Source organism: Rissa tridactyla, chromosome 3 (genome assembly GCF_028500815.1).
Source record: "Rissa tridactyla isolate bRisTri1 chromosome 3, bRisTri1.patW.cur.20221130, whole genome shotgun sequence".
In the NCBI taxonomy this organism is placed as follows: Eukaryota; Metazoa; Chordata; class Aves; order Charadriiformes; family Laridae; genus Rissa; species Rissa tridactyla.
Window position 1 is genome coordinate 19,547,496 of NC_071468.1, and position 17,777 is coordinate 19,565,272.

A 17,777-nucleotide genomic window follows, 5' to 3' on the forward strand; every position below is an offset into this window, starting at 1 on the left:
GTACCCGGGTGAGTGCCTTGTTCCGCGACCCCCCCCATCCCCGCCATCACCCACTCGCACTCCGGTGGGTGCCCGTCAGCAAGTGGAGGGGAAAAAAGCTCCGTCCCGTGCGGGTTTGAGGAGCCCGTGGGGCCACACAATTTGGGGTGGGCTGTGGGGTGGGTACCCCCCTTTGCCCGCAGCCTGGGGTGGGGGGACAGCGCCAGTTCTAGGTGAATTCCCCCCATCCTTGGGGTTTCTTCATTCCCACAGGGATTTTTAAGGCTAAAAAAGCTTTAATAATAAAATAAAAAAGGTCGATCTATTTCGACACAACGAAATCTCTGCGCTGCTCCCGCCGGGGCCAGGCCTGACCCTTCCCCAGCCCTGTGCCCCTCATCCTGCCCGCAGCAGGACAGGGTCCTGCCCGGGGGGGGGGTGGGGGGGTGGTGTCACTGCCCGGCTGGGTTGTGTGGGGACCACCGCCGCTCTTTGGGCTCAGAGGGACAGGGGGGATGCTTTGCAGGCCCCTGCCCCGGGGGTTGCCGGGGTTCCCGCCGTGCTGAGGGGTGCGGGAGGTGTGGGGGGGACCCGGTTGTGACCGGCGTGGCGGTGCTCGCCCCCAGCCACCCCGCGGAAGCAGCGGCGGGAGCGCACCACCTTCACCCGCTCGCAGCTGGACGTGCTGGAGGCACTCTTCGCCAAGACCCGCTACCCCGACATCTTCATGCGGGAGGAGGTCGCCCTGAAGATCAACCTGCCCGAATCCCGAGTCCAGGTACCGGACCTGCGCGGGGAGATCCTGCACCCTCACGGGTCGGGGGGGGGGGGATGCGGGGGCACCCCGGCACCGCTCGCATGATTCAGACCCGGCTCTTCATCCACACACGTCCATCTTGCCTGGGGGCTCCCAGCTGCTTGGCCGTCCCGCCGTGGTGGCATCAGGGCAAAGGGGGACTTTTATTTTTCCTTTTTATTCTCTTTTGTTAATTTTATTTTTATTAATTTTTTTTTTTTTTGTCCCCCTCCACCTGCCCTAGGGTGCAGCAGCCCTGCTACCCGGCTGCTTCCCAGGGGGGCTCCCTCTGGCACTGCCCCCCCGGCGATGGTGCCCAGTGGGGTGGGATTCACAGGCAGAACCCCACTCAGGATCTGTCCCCCAAAACCATATTTTGTCACTGCGCCGGGGACATGCACAAGCTGGGACACCCCAGCCGCTTGGCCCCAGGCATCTTCGCTTGGGGCGGGATGGGGGGTGGCCTGGGTGCCAGACAGGGCGGGTTTTTTGTTGTTGTTTTTTTGGTTTTTTTTTGGTTTTTTTTTTTTTTTTTGGGGGGGGGATGCGGGGGTGTGCGGTGCTAATGGCTGGGCGTGGGTGCTGGGAGAACTGGTGCCGGGGTGAGGTTGGTTGGGTGCTCCTGGGGTGAGGAGGGGGTGGGGGGGTGAGTGGCGAACCCCCCCCCCCCCCCTCATTCCACCTCCCCTCCTTGCCCCACTGCTCATCCTCCTGCCCCCTGTTTTCTCCCCCCAGGTCTGGTTCAAGAACCGCCGTGCCAAGTGCCGGCAGCAGCAGCAGAGCGGCGGTGGGGCCAAGAGCCGTCCGGCCAAGAAGAAATCCTCGCCGGCTCGTGAGAGCTCAGGTTCGGAGAGCAGCGGGCAGTTCACGCCGCCGGCAGCGGCCTCCAGCTCGGCCTCCTCTTCCTCCTCCAGCTCGGCCTCATCTGCCCCGGCGGGTGCCCCGGCGTCTCTCAGCACCCCGGCGTCATCCATCTGGAGCCCAGCTTCCATCTCTCCTGGCGCGGCGCCGGCGGGGGTGACGGTGCCCGAGCCCTTGCCGCCGGCCGCCGCGTCCTGCATGCAACGGGCCGGCCCCGCCGCCGCTGCCGCCTCCGCCAGCTACCCCGTCTCCTACGGCCAAGGCGGGGGGTACGGGCAGGGTTACCCCGCGCCTCCCTCCTCATCCTATTTCGGGGGCGTGGATTGCAGCTCCTACCTGGCACCCATGCACTCCCACCACCATCCCCACCAGCTCAGCCCCATGGGGCCCTCCTCGGTGCCTGGCCACCACCACCACCACCCGCTGAGCCAGAGCTCGGGCCACCACCACCATCATCACCATCACCACCACCACCAGGGCTACGGCGGCACCGCGCTGCCCTTCAACTCCTCCGACTGCCTGGACTACAAGGAGCCCGCCGCTGCCGCCGCTGCCTCCTGGAAGCTCAACTTCAACTCCCCCGACTGCCTCGACTACAAGGACCAGGCGTCCTGGCGCTTCCAGGTCTTGTGAGGGGCTGACCGCCGTCCGTCCCCCCCCAGCCACCACAGACCCCCCGCCCTGGGTCTCCCCGCCGCCTTCGGGGCAGGACTCCAATTCTTCCTCCTCCTCCTCCTTCTCCTCCCTCTTCGTTAGCAGTGGCGATGCCCTGGGGGGGTGTCCTACCACCCCCATCTCTACTGACTGATATTTATTTGCTTCCTGCGCCCCTCCAGCGGGTTTATTATAATTATTATTTTTTTAAAACGCAACAGAAGAGGAGTTTAAAAAAAAAAAAAAAAAAAAGTAAAATAAAATGCCTAGCGTCTCCCCTGCTGCCCCCACCTCCGGGCAGAGGCGCAGGCTGGCTCCTGCCCTGCCGGTGCCCCCCCAACTTCACGCAGGGACCCTCACCCCCCTCCCCGGGTGCGGGAGCCCCCAGTTCACCGGTCCTGTACAGCCTCTTGCCGCTGGGAGCGGCGGGAACGATGTAAATACTAGGTCCGTTCCAGTGACCGTGATTATTTTTAGTTGATGCTGTTGGGTTGGCATTTCTCTAGATTCTAACATGGAACAGAACTTTAAAAAAAAAAATTTTTTTTTTTTATTTTAATCCCCTTTCCCCCCCCCCACCCCCAAAACGAATCTTTCCCTGTTTTGCGGCCTCCGTCCATCCTCGAGGGCTCAGCGTGAGCTCAGCCGTGCCGCCGCGGGGCTGGGGCCAGGGTAGTGGGGTTGGGGGGGCAGCAGCCCGGGGATGGGGGGGTGCCCGGAGGGGAGGGAAGGGGTGCCCACCTGATCCACAACGTGCAGACCAAAAAACCCAAAACTTTTGGAAAAAAAAAAAATAAAAAAAAAAATAAAAAGGAAAGAAAAAGAAAAGCAGAAAAAAAAAGTTTTGGTTTATTTTTTGGGGGTGGAGGGATGCAGGGGAAAGCAGCTCTGCTTCAGGCTTAGGGGGGCATGTGACTTTTTGGGGGTGTGTTGTTTGGTTTGGTTTGGTTTTTCTTTTTTTTTTTTTTTTAGCCCCTTCCGTGGGTCGGTGCGTTGTCGCGGGTCTGGGCTGCAGCCCGCTGTGCCCGGCTGCCTTTCCCGCAGGGGGAGAGGGACAGTGTATGTGTGATTTTTGATGCCGTAACCCCACACTTCCCCCTTCAACTGTAAGGCAAAGCCCCGCACCCCCCTAGTCCTTCTTCCCCCCACCCCAATAAAATCCAAACTAATAAACGCGGTGGTGTCCTGTCCTCCTTCCTCCCCCTCCCCGTCCCCCGCCGCCTCCTCTTCCCCAGGGAACTTCCGTGGGGGGAGTGCGGCACTGGGAAAGGCTTCCCGGGGGGATCCCAGCAGGATTGTGGGGGATGTGATGAGTTTGTGAGTGCTGTGGAGGGGGACCCACCACGGCCGCCGCTGCGAATGTGGGCTGGGGACCCGCTTTTATGTTAATTGATGCTGTTAATTGGTTACTGATTTATTGCTGCACCGCGGTGCTGGCGGGACTCGTGCAATGGGCGAACACTGGCCAAAACAGCACCTGCTGGGGTGGGCCACAGACTTCCCCCCCCCCCAACCCTAGGCAGGGCTGGGGGGTGCAAGGTGCCCCCCAGATGTAGGCAGGCAGCCCTCGGCCCTCCTGCACGGGGAGGGATGCTCAGCACCCGGCTTCCAGCCCTGGCGCACCGTGTTTCCCTCCGCAGCCGGCACAGGACGGGAAATGGGGGGATGAATTATTTCTAATTATGTCTCTTGACAGTCTCCCCCTCTTTACTTTTTTTTCCCCAGAGGCTGCCCAGTGGTGCTGGGGGCTGTTCCCACTCCCGAGGGGCCACCACCGCTGCTCCCTGGCTTGGGGCATAGGTGCACTGGTGGTTCGGAGCTTGGCGGGGGTGTGTGTTGGGGGGGGGGTGGCATCCCCGAATTCCCCTCCTGTGGCCTTGCAGCAGTGCCTGGTGCAGCCCAGGGCCATGCCATGCTGTCCCCAAGCACCCCTGGGGCAGCAGGGACCGTGGGGGGTGAGAGGTGTCACACCGGTGTGCTCCAGGCGGCTGCTCTGGGAGGGGGGGTGTGTTTGCACCTCCCTGTCCCTCCCCCCCAGCATCCCAGTGGGGTGTCAATGGGGCCGGCAGTGTGCTGCGGCTGCTGGGGAATGGGCTGCAGCGGGAACACCAGCGGGGGCCAGCCCCTGGGGCCACCGGCACAAGCCCCGTGTGTCCTTCCAGGGTCACGGCCGATGGCCTCCAGCACCCGCACCCTGCAGCAGGGAGAGATGGGAGGGGACGGGTGCAGCTGAGTTGATTTTAGGGGATTTCTTTTCTTTCTTTAAAGGCTGTTTTCCTTGTTGGCTCCTTCACTGCATATATATATATAAAAATATATATATATATAAAAAAAGATATACTTAAGTATATATATGTAAGAATTTTTATATCTATCTATCTATCTATATAAAATAATCGTTCTATTCTGCAAGCAGTAGCGAGGCAGTCATCGCACCAAAGGGTGGCTGTACAGGCACTTTGAGCGTGGGCCACGCGTGCTGGGGGGTGGGAGCCACCAGCCTATGTGTTCCCCAAGCTCTTTTTTTGAAGGGACAAAGTTATCACAGCCCTCCTGGAGCTGTGAAAGAAATAAATCTGCGCTGGGCACAAAGTGAACCAAAGTTTCCCCCCCGAGATGTAGTGAGCATCCATGCAACAGCAGCCAGCAGGTCTATACCCTCCCCCCCCATCATCTTTAAACATAAATTACACACATTTCATTTCCTTAAAAATTGTGTTCCATCGTAACTCAGTAAATCAGCACTGCTGAGAGGTGCAGACAAGAGGAGAGCTTAAACTTTGCTCCCTTGGTTTCGGTGATATGGTCCTAAACCTCTTCATCCAACGCCCCATGGTGTAGCGGGATCCCAGGTTGATGTCTCTGCGGGGTGCCCGTGTCCCCCCAGGGGAACCCTCTCCAATTTGGGTGCCTGGTGCTGCAGGCTGGTGGCATCTCCAGCATCCCCCACGCCGCAATGCGGGCTGTGGGCGTTTTCCTGCCTGGCTCGTGCAAGGCAGCGGGGCTGCTCGCAGAGAGCTTTTCCTGATCACATCAAATAGTGGTTTTGCCCTCAATGCTTGGCTTCATTTTTGGGTTATTTTTTGTTGTATGTCTCCCAGCCCTGGAGTTTCTTCAAAGGTCGACGTGCACAACTCGAGTGGGAACTGCTAGTTTGCTGGAAAACAACTAAAATTATAAAATTGTGTTGTGTTGTGTTGTGTTTTTTTTTTTCTCGTATTGGGTAGAAACCCCCTGGAAGAATGTCATGGTGACAAACCAGCGCATTGCCCGCCGGCCAGCCCGGTGTGGTCAGGCCTCGTCCTCCCTCTGCCGCCCATGGGTGGGTGCCAGCGGGGGTGGGCAAGATGCGACTTGCACCCACCGGTGGGGGAACACCGGGATGGGGAGGGTCCTGCCAGGGTTTGCACCCACCCCCCTCCCCCCTTTTTCCATTTCACCCGAGAAAACATCTCCCACCGTGGGCTTCCCCGCGGCGCTGCCGCCCCCAGCACAAGTCTTGGCAGGCACCGCGGCACCCTGCCTGCTGCCCGGCTCCGGGAGCAGGCGCCGGCGGGATCACAGGGCTTTTCATGTTGTTTTGGGCAGCCCGGTTGTGAAACAGCCACCCGGGAGCCTCACACCTCAAGCGAGAAGGCTGCTGGGTGCACGGTTACTATTAGTATTTAATTTTTTTTTTATTATTTTATTATTTTTTTAAATAGCATTTGCTGCCAGACCGCGGTGCTGCCGGTGGCCCAGGGGCCGGTGCCGAGATGCCGGGTTACCCGGCACGGCCCGACGAAGCTCCTGCCTCTCACCCGAGTGCCGGCAGCTGCCTCCACACGCCGGTGCCTGCTCCAAAGGCTTCCCTGCCTGTAAGTCAAGGGCCAACACTTGGGGGTGGGGTGGGGGAAGAGGGGCAGAGGGGGGAGAATATTACCCAGCTTGGGATGCCGTTAGTTTTTCTGCTCGGTGCATCACGGGCCTGAAATAATTGATGATCTATTCGCCATTATCAGAGTATTCGCTCTGAGTGAAGTGGAAAGCCGTGCTTTTTTGAAAAGCTTTTTTTTTTGGAAAGCTTTTTATTATTTTATTTTTTGTGGTGGGGAGCTGTGAGGGGTGATGATCCCACCGCCCCGAGTGGTACCCGGCCACACAGCGGTGGGCAGAGGCCGGGCAGGGTTGATGCCAGCCGGGGTGGCCAACAGCCGGCTTGGGTGCAGGATGTGCTTCGGGGATCCGAAAGCGCTACATCCCAGCATGAATTAAATTACTAAAAAAAATTATAAATTCTACCATTAGCAATTTCAGGAGACATATAGCACCCTAACATGGCTTATTACAGTTATTCCGAGGACACCCTTTCTGGCAGAGCACAAAGAGACGAGATGATTGATTACAGCTGTAATGAGGAGCCGCCGCACCCCACCATTTGTGGCTGTCCCTGCACTGACCTCCACGTTAGCCAGTCACTGCTAATTCACGCACTTCGGGCAGCAATTAATGCACATAAAAAGCCCGCATCGGTTCCAAACCTGTTTTGAATTTGTCGATAAAAAAAAAAAGTCTGCCGGTGTAACTCCCAGCCGAGGAACCTGCTGTACTGGGGAGCTCTTCTTTCATGTCGCAGGGGTGAGCACAAAAAGCTGCGGGGAAGGAGGCGGGCGAAAATGGTCAGAGGGCTGAAGCCTAAAGGAAAACATATGCCCAGTTCCAGTTAAATCCCTATTCAACACTTTTTTTTTTTTTTTTTTTTTCCAGGGCAGACAGGACTTTTCCAAGAAAGCCATGAGAGGATTTTTTTTTTTTAATGAAAAACTGTGATTTTAGGAAACGGCACTGGGGATCTTATGTACATTTCTAGTATCACTTCCTGTATATTTTTAAGCTGAAATCCTCTTAGCATGCAAAGTAAATAGATTATGATATACCGAAGGATTAAGAATCACTGTCTGGTGTCAGATTAATCCCTCATATAGACCATCACTTGTACTGACAGAAATATGGCTGCAATTCAGCAGAATAGCTGTACGGCGAACCAACGCATCGCAGTGTCTCAGGCAGAGCGGGGGCCCGGACGCCGCCGTCCGTCCTTGCGCCGCGTGTGTGTCGGAAATGAAATATGAATACGAACATTATAGGTGCGCTCCCCTCCAAGCGCAGCCGTCACAGGCACAGCTCCGCACGGGGAGGCGATGCAGCAGCCCGCTCTGTTTCAAAGCTCTCTTTATTAATTTTTTTCCCCCTTGAGCATACAAAAAAAACCCCAACCCTAGGCGTCGTAGACCGTGTGCTCCCTTCAAACCGTAAGGATAAAAAGCCTCCTTCCAACAGACACACAGGAAGGCGCCGATAAAGTACCGAAATGGGTTGGGAGTTTTTCCGGTGCGATGAAAATGGCCCATCATGCAGCAGAAAACCAGCAGGATTTGTGCTGGAAGGGGAAAATGGCTGACTGACCGTGAGCACAAATATTTTATTTGGGTAAACACAGAATCTTTGTTAATAAAATACTTCTAATGGCTTGGTTTGGTAGTTTGCTTTTTTTGTTTGTTTGTTTTTTGCAGCTAAACTTTTATTTTCAGTCCATTCATTGTACAAATTTGTTTGTCGTACAAAACCCACTTCAAGAAGCTCGCTGGCTTTGGGTCATGACCACCCAGCGCTCCCAAAAAAGCTCCAGCTTAACCCAGAACCGTGCCTACGGCAGAGCACAAAAAAAAAAAATCTGCGTCCATACACTCTGCGCCCGATCAAATGGTGGGAAGAAAGCCCCACAACCATGCTCATCCCTCTCTTCCCCGTCAGAAAAAAAACCAGAGGGCTGAAACAGGTTATGTTACCTTCTCAGTGCATTTTCTCTTGGTGGTTAGAGGAGGCAGATTAAAATCTGGACTCCAATGGAATGATGTTTAAGAGGCTCCGCGTCTTTTTTTTCAAGGCAAAATAATGGTTATTCAACTAAGATGATATATCTAGATATGAAAATTGAGAGCATTCTTCGAAAAATGCTGCTGACTGTGAAAGGCTGCTCTTTCACAGAGGTATCCTGAGTGAAGATTTTATCTGCTGGTATCTCAATAGGACGGTTTTCAGAGCCTTGAGTGGAAATTCAAATCTGCTTCCAAGTGAAGATTGTTAAAATATATAATGCATAGAGAATTACGGACTTTCTCCTGAGAAGTTTATGGATTCGTCCAAGAACCCCCACCCCCCAAAATTTTTCAGCATTGTTTGTACTGTAAATGGGGATCCGCAATTACTTGTGTCTTTGAATGACACGATGAAAATGTCACCAAATTGCCCTCCATAAGCAAACGCAGGGCAGTTGGTGCCTGAACACGTTCGTGTTAACTCAGAAATCATTCAGAGGTGTAAGGGCAACACTTTTTCTAAGCACTTTGTCTTCTGCTGGCGGCCGGATCCAGGGGCATCTGGAAGTTCGCTGAAGGACTTTCTGTGAACTTGGCCAACTCGGTGAGGTTTCGCTTTCTTTGCTCTGGCAGCGAAGGGGGTCCCATGCTCGGTCACACCATCCCGAAGTGCACGACTTTGAGAGACCCGCTGTCTCTGGTCTCCTGCGGAGAGGTAAGAGGCAGGATCAGGCAATGAGGGATGGACACCTTGCATGGTCATGGAAAACACCGTCCCAACCCCGGGAGAAAAGACAATGGCAGACTCTGTCCCAGTTTGGCCTGGGAATGGAGGACGCAGCCCTAAAGCTGCCTTGTCATGCAAGGTGAGGCACTTCTCCCCTTTTTTTTTAAGCCCCTTTGCAACCCCCATCCCCAGCTGCTCTTGGGGAAACCAGGGGCTGCAACTCCAGTGACAGCTCCCGGCGTCCCCTGTGCTGGACACGGGGCTGGGATGTGAAGGGGTGGGAACCAGCTCCCGGCGTCCCCTGTGCTGGACACGGGCTTAGGATGCAAGGGGCTGGGAGCTGAGGCTCCGTCAGTCTTTGAGCCCCCTTCCCGGTGCCTGGAAGCTTATCGGCAAAAGCAAACCTTTAGATTTTTGCTACCTTTTAATTAAAACGTACTGCGAACACCACGAGGCTGGGTTAACACCAGTGGGTAGAGAGGTTTTCAAAGTTATGCGCGGGACGGCATTTTGCATTCCTCATACAACGCAAATATGTGATTTAAGCACAAATCCCAGGGTGGAAACACCAGCCCTCTGGTTTAGCAAAGGACAGGAGGATGGGACAGATATGTGCCACAAGTAGAGGTTATTTCATAACATGGACTAACGTGCCCGTGAAACACATGAAATACTTTGCCCTGGAAAGTGCTGTCGTCTAGTGAGTCATTGCTTTCTTTTGAATTACAGATGAGTAGCCAGTCCTTCACCAGGCAAAGAAAAAAAACTAGGTGTGGAGCTGAAAACAAAGGGCAACGTGAGTCTTGGAGGGCAAGACAGGATGGCTGGTGTGGGAAGGGGGGTGGGCTCGGCCCCAGGAGGTGGCCGTCAGGGCCGTGTCAGGCTGCGGGAGCACTGTCTGGGGCGGACAGGGCTCATGTGAGTGCTCCTTGACTTCAGGAAAGAGGGAAAAAAAAATCATTCCCGTAACTCTTGCAGCTTCATAAGCAACCTTTACCAGAGCAGCAGCTCCATCTCATGGCATGTGCATTTCACCACAGAGATAGAAATCACCCTCTGAAACAGCGTTCCTGTGTACAACCTCCTACCTACAACCTCAGCAACCTATGTACAACCTCAGTGTGACAGCTCAAACCAAGCACGGTACAGACATTGAGTTTGGTTTACAGCCCAGCCCGTCTCTTGGCACTTCCCTTCCCTGGAGATGGCAGGAGGTGGCCCTGCCACCATATGATCCCCTGTTCATTCTCAGAGGCGATCTGAAGATGACAAGAAAGCGTTCCCAATGTCCCATGTGAACCCCACTGGGTTATTCCAGTGTTGAAACTCGAAGCACTGCCCAGACTGTGGCTTAGGCAGGTGTCTTCAGGGAGGTTATGAGTTGCCTTACTCAGCAGCAGCCCTCATGGGGGGCTGTGTGTGTGTGCCTTGGGTTGTGGGTGGCTGCAGGCTTTCTGTGGGCTCTCCTTGCTCTCCAAATGGCATTTGTTGGAGGTTCCAAAAAAAACCAAAAGAGTTTTTTTGCAAGGGACCCACAGCAGTAAAATCTTGGAGCATCAGCAGCTGAAGATAAGGGGTGGCTTTTTTTTCCCCTAGAGCCATGCCACTGAGTGATGCAGAGGGGTTTCTGCTGGCGCTTGCTCTGGGGGCCAAGGGAATAGGTGGGAAGGTGAATGCAGGCTGGAGAAAAAAAATCTCAACGCATCATGTTTTACCATTTAGAGTTGAAGGTTGCTTGGGTAGGTGCCTGCTGTTCAAGGCTCAGGGTCTTGAGTGCATCAGATAGGTATCTGACCTGGGTTTTGTGATTTGTGATTTGTGCCTCTGTCTGGGGAGTTTAATGAGAATCCAGCTCTGCAGATCTACCCAGCTGCTTTTTTAAAAAATACTTTTTAAAAAAAAAACTATTTGCAAACCTCTCTGGTCACACTAGAGCAGACTTGGCTGTGTCGCGTGGGAAGTCTGTGATGTGGCATCAAGCTTGTAGAGGTGCTTAAAGTTCATCAAAGGCTGAGGAGCGATAATGACTGGAACTCTCTTCTGACATCTGCATCTTTTCGGATGTAGCAGCCCGGCAATAAAAGAAGCCGTAATAATTTGAGAGCTGATTTTCATAGCGCAGGGAGAGGGCTGTCCAAGAACGGGAGAAGCCAGTGTTGTAGCGCTGCTGCCTATGGTAATGAGCAGCTAGTCATCCAGAGCAGGAAAACATGAATATCCTGACAGGAGAGCATCCACTTGTGCCCTGGAGAGTTCAGATTGTGGGGCTTTGCATGGTAATGATGTGGTCCTGCTCCAGCAGGCAAAGGGAGGAGCAGTACGGGAAGGCACACCCTGTAATTGAAAAGCCACTAAGCCACCTTGGACCTGCAGGGATAGCAGGATGGAGGCAGTGGTTTCTCCGTCTCCTCAGGTCTGAGGCAGAACGGAGGATCCCTTTAGTCTCCTGGAGCGGGAAATACAGAGAAACCTCTTCCCTGTGCTACCGTATTGCTCCCAGGAGGCTACGCTTTTTCTCCTGGGGATTACTCTCAAGGGCTGGATGAAGGTGGGAAAGGACAAGAGTAGGAGAGAGTGGAATAAATGAAGGAGCCACAAGGAATTATTTTAAACACCTGTTTTTTCAGGCGGAGACCACCCGATTCCAGGCTGCAGGAATGGCTACATGGAAGAACATGCCTGTTGTGAGGATCTATAGGTACTGCTCCCTTTCACTGGAAATGCCTTGTTTCCCTTGGATAGCATCATACAAAACCTTTCTGGCTGGTAGGCATTTAGCTACGCGATACTATATTAGAACAATCATTTGGTAGCCATAAGGCACCACTGGCTTCAGCATCTCAAGTGATGAAGAGATCAGTCTCCAGTCCAGAAACAGTAGAGCAGTTGAGATTCACATTTTCTGAAGGGTCTAATTTGTACCAAGGTTGGTGACCAGGCTGTTTAGAGGCTTAGTTTTGCTTATCTAAGGCTGGGTGCTGCTAAATGGAGACCCAGCCTACAGAGTTTCCTCAAGATTACCCAATCCCAGAATAACTCAGGCCAGGAGAGACCTCTGGAGATCACCCTGCTCAAAGCAGCAAGAATAGGCTGGGTCTCCAGCAGCATGGCTCTCAAGGCTATCTCCAACCCATCTCCAGCCTTTCCTGGAAGACAGGACTGAAAATGAACACCAAATCCTGACCCCACCAAATATTGTGGATGGGATGCCCACTTCTCATTTGCTTCTCCCCTGCTGGTTGAAGACCCGTACCCTACTGAGCCATGAACAGGGCAAGAAAAACTGCATCTCACCTTCGCTCCTCCGGCATCTACCTATGCCATCCCCACCTTTTTCCCCAGTGATAGGATCCTCTGGCCACTGCCAGTCCCAAACCAGCTCGGCATTTGTCCTACCTGCCAGCTGAGACCACCGTGGTGGTCCGTCCAGCCCTGACCCATCATCACCCATGCACCAAAGGGCTGCAGTGGGGACACATGTGCCCTCTGCTAGTGCAAAGCCACTGGCACTGCTGGGTCGGGGGATGCTGGCAGCCCCTGCAGTAGCACAGTCCTGCCTCTGAGCTGCCTCTTGCATGCTGTGGGGCTAAGGCTTTCCTCTAGAAAACAAATCTTGTTCAACTGCTTGAGCGTTGTTTGGCTGTGTGACAGCCAGCTGCTCTGGCAGGTGACTGGGAACATTTTGTTGCACGATCTTTACAGTTTCAGGGAGGAGAAGCTTCCTCATAGCTGAGAGCAGCAGCAAGCAAGGAAGACGCGCGTTGTGATGCACCTACAAAAGACAGGGTCCGTGTTGGATACATCCCCGCGAGGCCTCCATGGCCATTTGCACTGGGGGTGCGTCACTTTTGGCTTCAGTCTTTTGACAACAAACTGGTGAAGGGGACAAAGAAAATCCTCCAGCTCACAGCTGCAGAGATCTTCCTGCAGAATTGACTGTGCAAGAAGGGCTGGGTTTTGGGTGTGCTCCCCTTCCATGGCACTGAGCCCGGTATTGTGAGGGCTCCCTCTGAAGCAACGTGTGGGTGGTGGAGGGATGCCAGCCTTGGGGGAGCAGGAGGGTGAAAGGGGGACCTTGAGGACGGGCTGTCCATCAAAATGCTGGTGTCAGGCTTGTGTCAGTGTCTGGGTGTAGAGCTGCTGCTGATGGTGGGTTTGGGTTGGGTTTGGGATGGGTTGAACGAAAGCCAGAGGTCAGTCCAGCTAGAAAGGAGCTACTTTGATTTGCTGGGTGCTGGTTGGTACCCAATTGCTGCAAGACTTCCACATTTCCATATGCCATTAAAAGTCAGGGCAGAACACAGTGTTAGAAACATATTCCCAGAAGTGCAAAGTTAAACGTTGCGTGGATGGCTGGCTTTCCTGCTCCAAAAAACCTGGTGTGCACAACAGGCTCCCCCTTACCCAGCAAGTCGTTTCCCTCTGCATCCAAAGCACTCGTCAGAGCTGATGCCTCCCTTCCCTCGGTCCCGTGAGAACCAGAGCGGCTCAGCAAGGGTGGAGGTGCCCCATTTTCCCGTGTACAAGCAGCTCTGCGATGCGTGGGGAAATCAGGGCACCTCCACTGGGGACGCAAAGGTCACACTTTCACCCACCAGCTTTTAGCTCAGTCACAGGAACTTTTTGGAACCAAAGGATGCTCCAACTGCTCCCTTGTGTAAGTCCTTAATGACGTGATGGCAAAGTTTTGTTCCCTGTATCACTCCCATTACGCAGAGTTTGTGCTCGTGGCTTTTATTGTGATAGTCCAGAGCTTTCAAATGAACTTCTCAGTTTATTAATTCAGCCGCTTATGTGGGGGCAAGAAGCATTCTACACACAGCTTGGGGAAGTAGAAGTTAACTGCTGGATGGCCCAGCTGCAAACCCAGAAATCCCACCAGTGCCTCCAGACCGTCACCACTGCTGTATTTCACTTTACTCTGCATCCTGAGGCCACCAAAGCCATCCAAAGGCCACCTTTTGAGTAGGGGGATGTCCCACCAGCGCAACCCCAGTGCGGTGAACTCTGTCACCTGCTCCCCAGCCTTTCCCCATCCTCCACCCAGGGGAAATGCGCAGGGGGTGGCGGGAGGCTGCAGAGGTGGGGCCGGTGCGTGTTGTTCTCCAGCACTTCGGGACTGGTAGAACAGCTCTTAGAGCACGATTTTACTTGGCACGGGCTGGTTTTGTAATGAAAGAAATAAGTAAGTGCCATCCTGCTCCACTGGGAGGTTGAAGCATTTCCTTTCTTTTTTTTTTTTAATGATCTGTTTGTACCGAGGCCAAACATTGACTACTTTGGCCTCAAAAATAGAAGTTTCAACAAGAACTAATTGGGAGGAATCTAAAATACAGGCACTCTTGTGCCTTTATTCATGCTGCTGCGAGACAGCTTTTATTTTATTTTATTTATTTTTTCCTTTAAAGTAGGGCTGTGTTGGTGCTGCATGCTGCTGACTCATCAGCTCTGGAGACAGGATCGCCCTACGTATGTGCTCTATACGCACCCCCACTGACACCCAACCACCTGGGGCACGAAACCAGGCCGGGAGGGAAGGTCCCCAGGGAAGACGGGCAGAGCTGATGGATTTTGGGGGACGGGGTAGGGTCTCCCTGCCCATGTGGAGGTCTTCTCCTCTTCTCCTGCTCCAGTGAGCTTCTTGCGGGGTGGAAGGGCGCGAGCGCCCAAGCCAGCGCGGGAGAGGGAGGAAGACATAGGATCAGAGGCTGGTGGTGGGGGAAGGGATGGTCCACCTTTTTTGGCAGCACCTTGCAGTTAAATCAGCTTAGAGCAATCATGAAACCATAGGGTAGTATTTCACTCCTCCTTACTGTGGTCTCGCTCTTGAAAGCGCCAATACGAGTGCCAGCTAGTTCGTGTAAGACGAACATGGATGGAGGACAATAAGTTCTTTCTTAGGTCCCATCCAGCAGGCACCCGATAATAATAATTTTTTACTTTTTATGCGCAGCGCTCAATTCAAAGCCGCAGACGAAGCCCCGCTCTAGCAGCGGGTATAGGAATATTTCTACCAATTTCAGCGAGAGCCCTGCAGGCAGACAGCTTGCAGGGACAGGCTCGGGGAGTTTCAGGAAGCTGCAAAATAGAGTAAATAATAATAAGCAGAAATAAAAAAATAAATCAGAAATGCGTTACCTGCTCTGAAGGAACTGCTCTCAAATTTCCTTCAAAAAAAAAGAAAAGAAAAGAAAAGAAAAGATCACCATGTTATTTACATTCCGTTGAACTCACTAAAAAACCCAAACAAACAAGGGTATGGTATTAGGTAACTCTTTCATTTTTTGATAGGACACAGCTATATTATATCCTGTTATTCAATGGCTGAATTAAAATGTTTAATATATTGCTTATTCAAGTCTATACATGTAGGATACATATATTCCCTCAAACGCTACACCAAGCCAAAGCAACCATGATTTTTGTGGATAGGGCAGTGTGGAGACCTGAGGCCAGTGATGAATCGGGGCTCCCGCATCATCCTGACTCGGTGCGGAGCCATTGCAGGAGTGGGATGTATGTGTTGGAGGGAGCCGTGGCTGCAGCACACCTCTCTACCTGTAGCTGTAGGGTGGTGAAGCTCATCTTGTGTCTGGGGAGGGTTTTGCTGTCAGGTTGCTGCTGGAGGTGCTTGAGGATGAGGCTTCGTGTTACAGCTTGAGCTGAATTAACAGCTGCCAACATCAAAAAGAAGTCCTGCTGCAGGCAATGTGCTTCTGCCCCTTGCTTGGTGCCGTCTGTGGTGTCCTCTGATCCCCAAGCAATGCAATTTGGGTCTGGGGATGGACAAAAGCCCACAGGAGAAAAATAATCATTTTTTTTTCTTGGATTAATATGTTGGTGGCCCCCTGTGTGATCCCATAAATGGTGGAAGAAGGTGGTGAGGGGGAAGCAGGACCTTCCCGTTTCGATGGTGGCAAGCTGCTAGTTCAGCATTACTGTAACGTGGAAGCTCACCCAGAGCTGGCTTGTTTGAAACCATCTGTTTCAGTCGTGGCTATCAGAACTGCAGTTACGCCTTGACTTTCCCTGTCAGCGTGCCTGGAGACTGGCTCACTTCCTACAGACCTGTCAGTATAGTGATGGGACACCCAGACAAGGCAGAAGATAAAAATCCTTGTCTCACCCCTTGTGCAAATACTCTTACATATCCCTGCCTGGCTGACTTTACAGGACGACTCTTTAACCATGACTTTCTCGTGCCAGACTACTCCTCTATTATACCATTGCACGACTTCCGATGTGCTATGATGGAGATACTGAATACTGCCAAAGCAAGATGGTTGTGTCTGTTTGCTCCAGAACCCTCTGCAGAAGCAGTGTAAAACGTTGCTTCACAGGCCACGTAACTGGTGGGGCTCTGCTGCCGGAGGATCTGGCCATCGTGCACTGAGTAACAGAGCAACAACCACCAAAACTAATAAACACTTTGCCTGTCTTTGTTTGGTTGTGACTAGCCCTGCAAGACAAGGAGATTCATTCAATCAGGCAATTTATTCTACGTCGCAAGAGCAGGTAGCTGAGTCCCATGCTGCAATGCCACTGCCTTATTTCTCTTCCTAGATCCAAGTTCTTTTCCAAGGTATCAATCACCAGTATTTCTAGCATCCCCTTGTGCATATTCGAAAGCAACTCGTTTGCTTACCTTCCCAGCTGCTGGAAAAAGGTTTCTCCACGGGGGAGGTGGTGGGACCATCCGCTCCCGGCTTGCGCTTGGTGTCCTCTGTCTGTCTGCGCCTGGTGGGTCTTTGAAAACAAAACAGAAGTGATGGGAGGGGAGGGACAAGGACTGAAGAGTTGGGGACACGCTGCAGAGCAGAGCCAGAGCTGCTTCGTTTGTCTTCTATCTCTTCAAGTACACAGCAGCCTGTGTAATTCCCTGGCTACAAACTGTAGCTCTTTTTTATTAGGTGCCAGTACGTTTGTTGACTGAGCGTCACTAGGATCATGCATTTGGCCATGCAGTCCCTCCAGCACCGTCCTGTCATTCAAAGATGTGGTGTAACGCTGGTGTTTTTTGGAGCAATTAAGGTTTTGTTAAGCAGGACAGGCTGGGGACGTGCAGCAGCTGCCTGGCAGGGCGGCAGCTGGGCAGGGAGGCGGTGGGGTGGATGCTGGGAGAGGAGGATGGCAGACCCAAAAGGCAGCGCTGATTTTCTGGGATTTTTGCCGTTAAACCCTGTCCCCACACCACTTCCATCACTGAAATCCAAGTCATGAATTGGGAGGTGAGATGCAGGGAGGAAAACACCAGCTATGTGTTATGGAAAATGCAGATGGATTTTATTTTTATTTTTTTTTTAGGTTTTGATGGTCTCGGTTTCTTCACTCATCATTAATCTCTGCTTATGTAGGCGTGTGGAATGGCAATCCATTCCCAAGGCAGTGGAACTGGAAATTTGGAGGTTATCTTGCGCTATCTCGGCTTGCCGACTCACCGCTCGTCCTGCCATCTGCAAACTGCCAAGTGCCCGGCAAAGTCCCAGGGAGCGTTGCCCTCGGCAAGAACGAGTTGAACAGAGAAAAACAAACTAGACACCTCGAGCCAGGCCAAGTGGGAACCCCTCTGGGGGGATTCTCCTCATTTGGGCGGCTTTTCCTCCTCCGTGGACATAGACACGTTTGACTCAAGTGGTGTTTTACTCGAGGGTGGCTTTCAGATATGACAGCAGCGTAGTTGTGAGAATGAAAACGTGAATGCTTTTGTGCATCTCCCAATTTGTTAACTGCCACAGTGCGAAATCTCACTCACCTTTGATAATACAAATAAAAAGACCTTTATTACCGACAAGAACATAAATAATTAAAGAAAAAGCTCAGATTTTCCCTGCGTCTTTGTCTTCACGCTACCAGTCGGGCGATAGCTATGCAAGCAGCTGGGCATCCGTAAAGCAACTCAAAG

The 17,777-nt window shown here is 52.9% G+C and overlaps 2 protein-coding genes across 9 annotated transcripts in view; one reads left to right on the plus strand and one right to left on the minus strand.

The window, feature by feature from the left end:
• Nucleotides 1–2,269, plus strand: part of OTX1 (orthodenticle homeobox 1) — a 6,735-nt gene extending 4,466 nt beyond the window's left edge. The window contains exons 2-4 of the mRNA XM_054194680.1: nt 482–505; nt 606–757; nt 1,511–2,269. Of these exons, the coding sequence (XP_054050655.1) occupies nt 482–505; nt 606–757; nt 1,511–2,269 (935 nt within the window). The remainder of the gene's footprint in view (nt 1–481; nt 506–605; nt 758–1,510) is intronic.
• Nucleotides 2,270–8,657: 6,388 nt separating this feature from the next.
• The window catches only part of WDPCP (WD repeat containing planar cell polarity effector), a 156,788-nt gene continuing 147,668 nt past the window's right edge, over nt 8,658–17,777 (minus strand). For all 8 annotated transcript variants that reach the window (XM_054194449.1, XM_054194454.1, XM_054194447.1 and 5 more), the window contains 3 exons: nt 16,521–16,621; nt 15,014–15,042; nt 8,658–8,853 (listed from right to left, as the gene is read on the minus strand). In XM_054194449.1, coding sequence (XP_054050424.1) covers nt 8,803–8,853; nt 15,014–15,042; nt 16,521–16,621 — 181 coding nt within the window. In that variant the 3' untranslated portion in view covers nt 8,658–8,802. The remainder of the gene's footprint in view (nt 8,854–15,013; nt 15,043–16,520; nt 16,622–17,777) is intronic.